We start from the raw sequence: 10,727 nt of genomic DNA, 5'->3' as shown, positions 1-10,727 counted from the left end.
AAAAAAAAAAAAAACCAAACCAAAATCTTGCCAAACACCACCTAAGTGTGTCGCGGAGTAGAGAGAAGGGTTGCAAGTGGGTGATTATGTATAGGGAAAGAACGAGTCTACGTCCCTTCAAATTGAGGAGAATTTTGATTTGACATTATAAATAACAGTGGTGATAGATCCCACTAAAGATGGACCACTAAGCCAGCTCTAATGAGCTGGCAGTCCAGAAAATAAAAAAATAAAAAAAAAACAAAGAGCAAAACATCAAATCAATTAGGGGCACAGTGTTTTTAGAGCTATTAGAGCTCATTATTTTAGTGGTCTCAAACAATTTTCTATAAATAATATATAGCTCAATAGGGTTGCTTCCGAAACCGAAATAGAAGAATGAGTTGATATTTTTGAAGCCTATATGATATCTTAGAATAAGTTTTTCTAAATAAAAAAAATATATCAAATAAGATTATAGACTAAAATTACAAAAAAAAAAAAAGACGAAAAAATATTTTAGTCAGCAGCAAGCTGAGGCGATTGTCAATGTAATTACAAAATTTTATATTATTGCAAAAAGAATTCTCTTATTTTTTAACCCAATAAACAAAAACTATTTAAACAATGGATAACTTCGACACATCACAATCATATTTAGAAGGGAAAAAAAAATGCTTACCTATACGGGGCAAAAATCTTCATGTCATAGAGGAAAAACAAATTACGGGTGATAATCTTTCAAATTTTGAACCCATGGAAAGTTTACAAACGCTACACATTTCTTTTGAAAGTTCTATTTTGTCAAAACAAAGCAAGAAAAGATTCAAGTCTTAACTCACAAAGATACTGATAAATGATCATTTCAAACCAGCAAGGACTGGAGTGGGAGAGTTCTACTACATTCCACAGGGTTGAATCACAACCCAAGTTAAGATAACAAAGCAAAGTTGCTGTTGCCAATAAATTGGTTCATCTAACATATGATTACTAAATAACATGACATCTAATACAAATAATAACTTAATATTTCAAATTCTGGACCAAAAGACAGTTCACAGATGAGGGCTATGATAAAGCCTAGATGAAGTGGAGTACCAGTGCCCAGACTGGATATACTAACAAGAGGATAATCCCTAGAGTGTTTGATACACCATGGCTTTGAGTGAAGGAATTTCTGAATCCACCAGATGCCCTGATGTGCTCTTGCAGCAGGTAACAACCGATGATAAGACATATAGCGACACCTACCCAGCTGTTCCTTAGGCTTTGTGCAAAGAAGTTGGGAGCAACAACCAGAAGAAGAATCAATGACCCAGGCATCTCCAGCCAGTCTGCACCCAGGCCACACAATTGGTGAAGACGATACAAAATGGAATAAATGAGAACCGCACAAAATTATGGTACACACACCACCTTAAAGCAAACTCCTGTAATTTTCTGTAAATAGTTTGCTGTGAATTGGAGTCCAAATGGATTGAGCACTGCAAGTATAATTTGCAGGGGACTATATAGAATCATAGAGTTTACTATGATACCTCATGATATGAAATTTATTAGCCATCCTTAAAATGATAATCAGATTTAAAACTCACCCAATTCCTAACATTACTCCACATAACTAAAACCATTTAGATCAAGATCTGGAATTTTGTGCAAATTCACAAATTTAGAATGTGCAGCAATTTTCAGAAGCAGGAGTTGAAAGTTCGGAAGCAGGAGTTGAAAGTGCAGAAAAGCTTCAGCTTATAAGGTTATGAAAGGACCGTGGACAATGAACAGGAGGAGCCTCGAGCATGTAATGAAAACACATATCCAGTTCTATTTCACCTACAATCACAAGTAAAAGATTGCATTCTTATACCCTAATAAATGAATATAATAGGGATGAAATCCTAGCAAGTTTAGAAGACGGCCCATCCCACCAGGTTTAACAAATTGCCAGTATCAAACTAACACAATCAATGGTAACAGTAAGTCAAACAACATAGTTGCAGGTAATAAAAAATAAAAATAATTACAGGCCAGCATTGACAAGTATAAGGGGCTCAACCCGTGGGAAAAAAGACCACATTCTGTTTGACAACCGTATCCATAATAAACAATAGTGTGATTGAATCTTTACCTGGGAAATGTCGAGGGAAGAAAAGCCTCAGTACAACTGCAATGAAAGCAACCCATTTCCCAAAATCTCCTCTAAAGAATGAAAGCACACAGTCATCAAGGATATCAAGTTCGAAGAAGAGAGAAAAGAGAATAAAACAAATTGACCATCAAATTAGAGGTAATCACCTTAGGAAGCTGAACAAAGCCGAAGGAAGACTAAAGAAAATATAAGGGACTAGAAGTGAAGTCAGCATGTTTGTTCTCCAATTCGTTCTGTCCAAAATCAACAAGTAACTGCAGTAAACATGTAAAGCAGTAGTTAATATATAAGCCTGACCAGAAATTATTTACGAAATATTCCAGTATATATGCAAATGGGAAAGTGAATAAGCAAGTGAATGATAAAATGACTAAAGCATAACTGCAGCTTTTAAGGTAGTGGATTTTGTCTAATCCATCATCCAACAAGAAGGAACTTGTGACGTTGATTTACCCACATTGGCCAAATGTGTTAGGTACAAGAACTAATGCTTCCATTGTTGCGCTTGAGAGGTTGTATCTTTTCCACTGGAAAAGGGCAGTTGGCTTACTTGGCCAATCAAAACTCCCTTATTATTATTATTTGTTTCCCTTGGTGCAAAGGATTGAGCTCAAATATGAAAATTAAAGGGCCACACTCTGCTCTTCATGTCTTCCAATAATATGAGCTTATGTCCTTCTGGGGTTTCCCAAGAATCCAGAGGCCAGCCCATGCTCCGAATTAGCACCAATTTTTTAACCAGGTAAGCAACATGGGAATTGGCTTCACGATAATTATTGATGACCTCTAAACGAAGCATTGGAGTCCTTAATGATGTTTGCCTAAGAAGTTCTGCCCAAATCAACTCCAGTTAGAGGGTATGCTTTGCTTAGGTAAGAGTCCCAAATCAAAGAGCCAAGACTGTATATCATTTGGGTAGAGCACCTTGAAAGGTATAGCAAAACTGGCTATGTATGAGTACAAATTTTCCGGTAGTATTTTCAAAGATAATCAAACTGTGTGCAATGATCACTGAAAAAGATTGTTTGTCAAGCTCTCAGAATTGAATGACAACAGGAATGGCAAAAGCAAAGGGCAGAAAAGCCTAGAAAACTACTGCACCTTGAACATGTGATTTATTATGGGTTACTTTTCCTCTTACATATTTTTCTCATCATCATCTAACATAAATGAATTGTAAGAAATTTATCAAAACATGTTATTGGAAACAAATTGGCTAATATGGTACTAAGATTTCGAACAATGTATTAAATATTCAATCAAGTGCTTTGGTTGACTTACAAACCAGCTCACTGCAAGTTTTGGGACCTTTCTCTGTCTCCCAACAAAATATGAGCAATGAGCATTTAGCAGAAAATCAACATAAGAAGGCTGAACCCACAAATTATCTGGATGACTGCGTTTTACTCAAGATCAACTTCATTGTACTATTCATCCATACCATACCATACCAAAGAGACTAAAAAGCCAACTAATCAACTGTTTTTTGAGGGATCAATGCACCGTGGTATAGATTTCTAGCCTAACAATGCTAACCAAAAAAATTAAATAAAAAATTCCCATCAAAGTTGTAAAATGGTGCAAACTATGTAACAAAAAGTTGATGAGTAGGTCAAGTTGTCAAAAACAAATCTCAACAATGACAGAAAGGAGGGCTGAAAAATATGCCAAATAAAATAATATTTATCCACCAAAAATAAGTGAGAAAGAACATTTCGTTCTCCTTCCCTTTTTGACAATAAGAAATCAGCATAAATTGACATTCTTCGCATCATAATTCATCACAAAATATTTTGTCCTCTTATCCCAATGCACTTCCAATCATATGATCGTGCTTCAAAATTCTCATATATTTCAAGATTCCCACCAGATTGCGTGGTTGGAGTTGGTTCCCACCATTTGTTTTAATTACTAATTCAGTAATTATTTTAATTACATATTTTAAACTATCATTCTAGCATAATTGTTTTAGGCCTAGCCACATATAATTCAATGGAAACATTAATAGGTAACGAATCAGCACTTCCCACATGGCACTCCTCACAATTCCACACTGAAAAGCAACCCAAATTAAATGACACACACAACTAACAACAATCAACCATTCATTGCTACTATAAGCCACCAAAATCACATTCCAATTGCTTAACAGAATCAAAGATCAATAACAATTTAATTGGGAAAAAAGAAAAAAAAAAAGATCTAACTCAATTCAGGGCACATATATATTCAGAATTGTAGAGAAGTAGATAAAAGTGGACTGACATAGCCGCAAAGGAGGCAACCCATTTGAGTAAGCTAGTGCCGAAGCCAAGGCCAACGAGATTGGTGGCGTGGTTAAGGAGGCGCTTAGCAGCGATCTTGAGCTCATCGATGTCGGAATTGATCAATTCGGCCGTGGCCAGATCAGTCTTCATGGCCAAATACCCCATCATACTCCTCCCCATTTCCCTCTCCCACAGATATATCCTATCAAAAAAATAAAAGCCAAACAAAGTAGAACAAGCACAGAGAGAATGAGAGAGAGTGGTGTTGTTGTTGTGTATGAGAAAGAAAAGTTAAGCAATTGTGTAATATACAATTCTATTGTTGTTGTGTATGGGGTTATTGGGTCCTTGTTTTCAGCTGAATTATTCTGAGAACGTAAAACGGTGCGACTTTACGGATCCCAACTGCCTTGCTTTTGTATTCCTCCTTCCTTGTTTGTTCTTTCGACTCTGTGAATGCGCCACGCGTCACTCATTCAAGTTTTATGGAGTATTTGGGTCTGCGTTTGGCGGGTAATTATTTTGTGCCTTCTATTCTATGGACAGTTCTTAGCGAGATTGATTTAGTTAAATTCAATTATGAAAGGTTTCACATTACTATTATATTTTTTGCGATGCATTCTATATTTTAATTACTCCTATATGTTTTTAGTATTATTATTTTAAAACTACTTTAAAAAAAAAAAAAATCACATTTGACACATGAATGGAATGACTGGTTGATTTTGGCAGAAGTGTAGGGAGAGGGAAGGTATTGGCACCATGGCGTGGGTGTCGTGTGGGGTAGTCATCCTCTTCGGAAGTTATTTTTATTCAAAGAAGATTCAAATTAAAAATAAAAAGTAAAAAATCTATTTTAAGAAACAGTGGTCCAAAAAGTAACACAATTCGGATCTTGGCCAGAAACTCAGAACAGAATGCTCAACCTCCATAATATATTGCGACGTGTATTATTTTATCTCAACCAAAGTATATATCTTTTCTTTCTGGAGTATCGTCATCAATGATATAACCATGGCATGTCAAATGGGGGTTGACTTGATGACTTGATTGGTTAGATTCCGTCGTTTGTCAAAATTAATCAAAACTAATATAATAATATTAATAAGTTCTTTTTTTTTTGCTTTCTTTATTAGTGTATGAGAAGTGGATAGACGAATGAGGATTCCCTCCTTGTATTTTTTACTTGTAAGTTTATTGGTTCATTTTTAGGCCTAATTTTTTACTTGTAAGTTTATTGGGTTCATTTTTAGGCCTAATTTTGATAATTTGAATTGTTCATATTTTAAGATTTGTTTAGTATATCGTACCTGTAAAAAATTAAGTTGATCGGAGATCAAAAAAATGTGTTCGGAAAACTCGAACTAAAAACTATTTTTTTAAAGAATTTAATAAACAGTTTTCCGAACACATGCTTTCTGATATCCGATTAACTTGATCTTTTACAGGTATAATATATTGAACAAATCTTAAAATATGAACGATTTAAATTATCAAAATTGAATCTAAAAATAGGCCCAATGGGTTTGCAAGTAAAAAACGAAAGGAAAAAATGCAAGGGGGGATCTATGCTCCAGATAGACGGCCCTGGTAACACTCTATGCTTGCCAGTGAAATACCTCATAATTGATGAGCTGTCATTTGTCAATTGCAATCATCTTTGAAACCTTGTTTGGTTTTAATTTTTTAGAAATGAATTTTTTTTTTTGTTTTTAGAAATTGTTTTTTAATATTTTAAATAAATTTTTTACTGTTTAGATACACTTAACATAAATAAATTTAAAAAATATAATATTTGTGAATTTTTTTACAAAAAAATAATATATATATATATATATAAATTCAATACATTTTCGTATTCTTATGTATTTATTAATTTTTTAAAATAGTTTACGTAGAGAATCTCCAACGGTTGAACAAATTTTTCACTAAATTTAAGTAAAAAAAAGACATTTGGCTCAATTTGATATCTATCACTCCAATAGTCTACCGTAGCTTTCATCAAAACGTACTAGACGTTCGGCCGGACGTCCGGCCGATCGACCAATAAGAGTAAATTCTGTACAATTCTGTATTCAAGCTTGAGGGTAATCCGGATGGTCGACCTCCCAGTGTAAAATTTGTACAAAATTTTGAGAAAATTGGTCATCCGGTAATGAAAATATAACGGTAATGAACAGTGTTTTGGTGAAAGATCCAGTGCATTCTCAGTTTGGTGAAAAATTTGGTTTGTTCTCAATTTGATACTGTTTTTGTGCAACCGTTGGAGCACAAAAAATAATTTTTTTTCATCGAATTTAAATTTGATATTGGATTTGGTGAACAGTTGGAGATAGTCTTAGGTACATTATTGTTAAATGCATTTAAAAAATAAAAAATTACTTAAAATATTAAAAAAAATCATTAAAAACAAAAAAATTTAAAATTAAATTCAAGAAATTAAAAAAAAAAAAATTAATTACAAATATCTCTGTTAGAGTTTGTCTCTAATAAGAAAAAATATAAAATTACCAAACTATTTTTATATTAATAAAAATAGAAATTTCCTTCCGTAATCAAACATCTCTCTCTCCACTCCGACTCTCCCATGAACAGAAGTATCCAGTTCAAAAATTGTGAATACTAAGAAACAAACACGTGACAGTTATGTTACAAAAGTATTCTGAATCAAACATCCAATTGGGCGAACCTTTGGATGTTTTGGGCACAAATAACACAATTAGGCTAGGCATGGATCAACCCAGGGTCCAATTTGCACATCAAGCCCAACACTAGCTTTCAAGCTGTTCTTTCTGCTAGTGCTTCCTGTGAACAAGAAAGAAAGAGCTTTGTCTGACGGTGTACGCATGTTGATTATTATGGCGTTACATGACCAACTCCAATTTATACAGAACTAGGAAGCCGAGACATTTTGTTGAAAACTAACTACACTACACTACCTCTCCTATCTTCATTTGGTACACACCACTATTAAATGGCATCCGAGTTCATTCCTCCTAACTTTTACACAACCCAACATGGAAAATCAACAAAAAAAAATTAATAACTAAAAATAAAAGAGTAAAAATGAAAACAATTTCCAATGGTTCTATTGATGACGATTGTGGCTTCGTCCTTTACTCCCCTTCACGACCGTTGTCGTTGGTGGTTCATGCGAATCACACACTTGTATCTTAAACTTACACCCCAACTTCTTCGTCATCGAGCTCCTCCATCCTCCGCTCCCTCCATCAGCCGCGCCGCCAATCTTCCCGATCGCCTTCTTCATTGCCGAACACTCACGCTCCAGCTCCTGCACCCGCGACCTCATGCTATCCATGTCCAGCCGCAACATCTGATTCTCCCTCACTGCTGCCAAGCCGCTACCATCTTGCGCTTGAACCGCCACTCCGGCTTCCGACGCATCGTCTCCCTCCCGGCGCAGATCCGACGGCCTGGGGGCGATTTCGGCGACGAGTGTTCCGGCAATGGCCTGTCGAAGCTGCAGCTGCTCGAAGAACAGCACCTGAACCACCGCTCTCAGCGGAAGCCGCTCGTTCTGCGCCGCGTGAGTGCACGCATCTAGCGTCAGCTTCTGGCAGTCCATCAGTCCGCAAATCTTCTCTCTCTCCGCCTCCGATATCAATGGATGCGCCTGCAAATTAGCCATTCAAGAAACGATCTCAAAACACTACCAACACATATGAATATGAATTCACTAGTTTATGAAGCTACGTACCTTGAGGTAAACATCGACGGCTCTGTAGAGGCCGTCGTCGAAGAGCCTGGCGTGGTCCGGCAGAGCAACGGCGAGCTGGTAGAACTTCTCTGGTTTCAAATTAGCATCCGAAGCAATCTCCGATAGAAAACCGTCGATCAATTTTCCGACTAGCATTAGAGCCGCCGATCTGACACTGCTATTCTCTTCCTCGCCTTCGATTCTCGCAGCCGATCTCTCCTCCAAACAGTCCAAAAAGTACCGTAAGATCCTCTCGATGCAATCAACGTCGTAGAGCGTCTCGTTTAAATACGAATAGCTCGGTATCAGAAGATCGTCCAATGTTGCTTGATCGAGCTCTGTTCCGATCTTTCTCTCTAATGTGGCTCTGCAAGCTTCCGAAATGTTCAATATGTTCGCCGTCCTCAATAATCCGAATAAAAACCTCGTCGCCGTTGAAGATCTGGAGCTCTTCTTTGGAGGAAGATTAGTAATTACAGTCTCCAACAGTTCCCTCTGTTCAATCTCTGAAGGAATAGAAGACGACGACGACGGCTTCCGATTAGAACGAGAAATACCTGGAATATATCTCTTGGCATAGTAAATGAGACAGTTCTCGATAATCTCCGGACTCAGATCTTGAGTCTTCATCGCAAAAATCAATCGTTTGAATAGCGGTAGACTGAGAAGTGCTAGTTCCTCAAACCAAGAGTCCGCTCCGGCCGTTTTCCGGCGACCGCCAGTTTCAGTCCTGCCAGTTCCGGCCTTTTCATTCACCGGCCATCCGAACAATGATGGATCGGTTGAAGAAGCCCCGGAAGCGATGGAATCGATGCACCTCTGAACAATGCCGAGATTCTCGGCCAGAGGCGTCAATCGCTCGCATGATTTTAGGGTTTTGATGGAGTCCTTGATGCTTTTGAGGACTGATTGGGAGAGAAACCTCTCGGTTCTTGAGATGAGGTTATCTTCGGAGTATTCTTCGGTCATCTCCAGAATCTCTCCGGCGCAGCGGAGAGGAGCGACGTTTGGAGATGAGAGCTCGATCTTAACTCCGTAACAGAACTTGGCGGCGGTCTCGAAGGCCTCAGAGCCGCCCGGAAATTCAGGGAGAGAGATGTTGCTGTAGGCCTCTTCTTCTTCCTCTTCTTTGATCTCTTCGCCACCGTCAATTTCTCCTTCTGCCGCATCAGCAGATGATTTTTGGACTCTAGTAGGGTTTGTCTCTTGCTCCGTAATCAGCTCGTGAAGCTTCTTACTTTTCGACATTAGAGGGAACTGAACAATCAAACGACAAAATACAGACACAGTTAAGCATAGAATTTGAAGAGAAACTGATAGAAAATCCAATGTTTCAGCAAATAAAATTGACCTTGTGGAGATGGAAGGTCATGTCATCGACTTCGATAACAACGTCGCTTGGTAACCCTGTGGTACAGAACCTGAAAGAAAAAACAATGAAACAAACAGGTCAGTCCTCTTCAAGAATTTTCAATGGAGTACAAACAAACAAGATGAATCAAGACTTACCATGCTTGCCCCTTTGAGCTCGACTTCTCAGCTGCCATTTTTCTTCAGAAACACAAATCTACGAAGAAACTTCAATAACTAAACGAGATGGATTATATTCAAGAACATAATGAGTAATAGGAAGCTCTTTTCGTAGCTGAAAGTGAAAAATCAACTTTGCTTTTGTGTAAGCAGAAGTGAAATGGAAGATTGAGCCGGGGGATCAAGTGTTGTTGGCCATGATGATGAGTTGAGAAAAGACGCAAAATGTGGAAAAGGGGGGGCAGAGCGGAATCGAGAAGGCACAGAACGGACAAATGGAGCTTGAACAAATATCCAAAAGAGGGGGGATCACTATACTTGGTTGGTTTGGTATTTCCTTTTCCGAAATCTCTCTTTATTTTTGAATCAGATCAGCTCTCTTTCCTTTCTTTTTCTGTAAGGATAGGGGAAAAAAATGAAAAAAGATTCAGCCTTCTTTTGAGATTGTGTGTTAGTTTTTGTGATTTTTTAATTATTTTAATTTAAGTTTAAAATAATTATAATTTACATACATGTGACATTTTATAGACATAAAATACTTTACGACTAATAATAACAACACTGAGACCATCTCCAACGGTGAACTAAATCTGGCATCAAGTTTAAAATTTGGTGAAAAAGTCACTTTTTTAAGCTCCAACGTTTTCACCAAATCGATATCAAATCCACAATTCAGCAAAAATGGTACCAAATTGAGTGCAGGCGAAACATTTCACCAAATCACTGTTCCTAACCGTTGGGATGAGACGAACGGGTCGACCATCCGGTTAACCAACCGGTCGCCCCGGAGAAAGTTCAGACAGTTCACAAAAAGGTTGAAACCAGTCCAAAAAAAAAATTTGCCTAGGTGGTCGACCACCAAAAGTTCAAAAAGTTTAAAAAAAAAAGGGTTCAAACCGGTTAAAATAAATAAATAAATAAATAAATTTGTCGTTACCGGTTGACCGGCCGGTCAACCAACCGGTTGCCCAGCGCAAATTTGATGAAACGGATTTGATGTTGAACCGTTGGAGCGTGAAGTATCAAATTAAGGAAATGACCCATTTTTTATTCAGATTTGGTGAAACATTTGGTACACCGTTGGAGA

General features: G+C 37.4%; 2 protein-coding genes across 2 annotated transcripts; both read right to left on the bottom strand.

Annotated features, from left to right (window-relative positions):
* Positions 1-826: 826 nt before the first annotated feature.
* Positions 827-4,957, bottom strand: LOC114282398 (cold-regulated 413 plasma membrane protein 2). The gene is made up of 5 exons (XM_082868900.1): positions 4,705-4,957; positions 4,391-4,594; positions 2,272-2,379; positions 2,105-2,175; positions 827-1,313 (listed from the first exon to the last, which is right to left on the bottom strand). Exons 2-5 carry the CDS (start codon positions 4,570-4,572, stop codon positions 1,060-1,062), a joined length of 615 nt encoding a protein of 204 aa, XP_082725026.1. The 5' UTR covers positions 4,573-4,594; positions 4,705-4,957; the 3' UTR covers positions 827-1,059.
* A 2,035-nt stretch (positions 4,958-6,992) lies between these two features.
* LOC114283227 (BTB/POZ domain-containing protein At5g66560-like) lies at positions 6,993-10,201 on the bottom strand. The gene is made up of 4 exons (XM_028226053.2): positions 9,620-10,201; positions 9,462-9,531; positions 8,111-9,367; positions 6,993-8,026 (listed from the first exon to the last, which is right to left on the bottom strand). Exons 1-4 carry the CDS (start codon positions 9,655-9,657, stop codon positions 7,481-7,483), a joined length of 1,911 nt encoding a protein of 636 aa, XP_028081854.2. The 5' UTR covers positions 9,658-10,201; the 3' UTR covers positions 6,993-7,480.
* Positions 10,202-10,727: the final 526 nt, after the last annotated feature.

Source organism: Camellia sinensis, chromosome 1, assembly GCF_055761805.1.
Source record: "Camellia sinensis isolate YWXY chromosome 1, ASM5576180v1, whole genome shotgun sequence".
In the NCBI taxonomy this organism is placed as follows: domain Eukaryota; kingdom Viridiplantae; phylum Streptophyta; class Magnoliopsida; order Ericales; family Theaceae; genus Camellia; species Camellia sinensis.
The sequence above is the reverse complement of the archived record's forward strand: the minus strand, read 5'-3'. Positions and strand labels throughout refer to the sequence as shown.

Excerpts from the sequence above, each read along its gene's own strand:
- LOC114282398 (XM_082868900.1), bottom strand. The coding sequence starts at position 4,572 with ATGGGGAGGAGTATGATGGGGTATTTGGCCATGAAGACTGATCTGGCC. Across the intron at positions 2,176-2,271 it reads GCTTTGTTCAGCTTCCTAAG|AGGAGATTTTGGGAAATGGG; the intron begins GTGATTACCTCT and ends TTCATTCTTTAG. Across the intron at positions 1,314-2,104 it reads CTTCCCTCGACATTTCCCAG|ACTGGCTGGAGATGCCTGGG; the intron begins GTAAAGATTCAA and ends GCCTGGGTGCAG.
- LOC114283227 (XM_028226053.2), bottom strand. The coding sequence starts at position 9,657 with ATGGCAGCTGAGAAGTCGAGCTCAAAGGGGCAAGCATG. Across the intron at positions 9,368-9,461 it reads TGACCTTCCATCTCCACAAG|TTCCCTCTAATGTCGAAAAG; the intron begins GTCAATTTTATT and ends TTGATTGTTCAG. Across the intron at positions 8,027-8,110 it reads CCGTCGATGTTTACCTCAAG|GCGCATCCATTGATATCGGA; the intron begins GTACGTAGCTTC and ends GCTAATTTGCAG.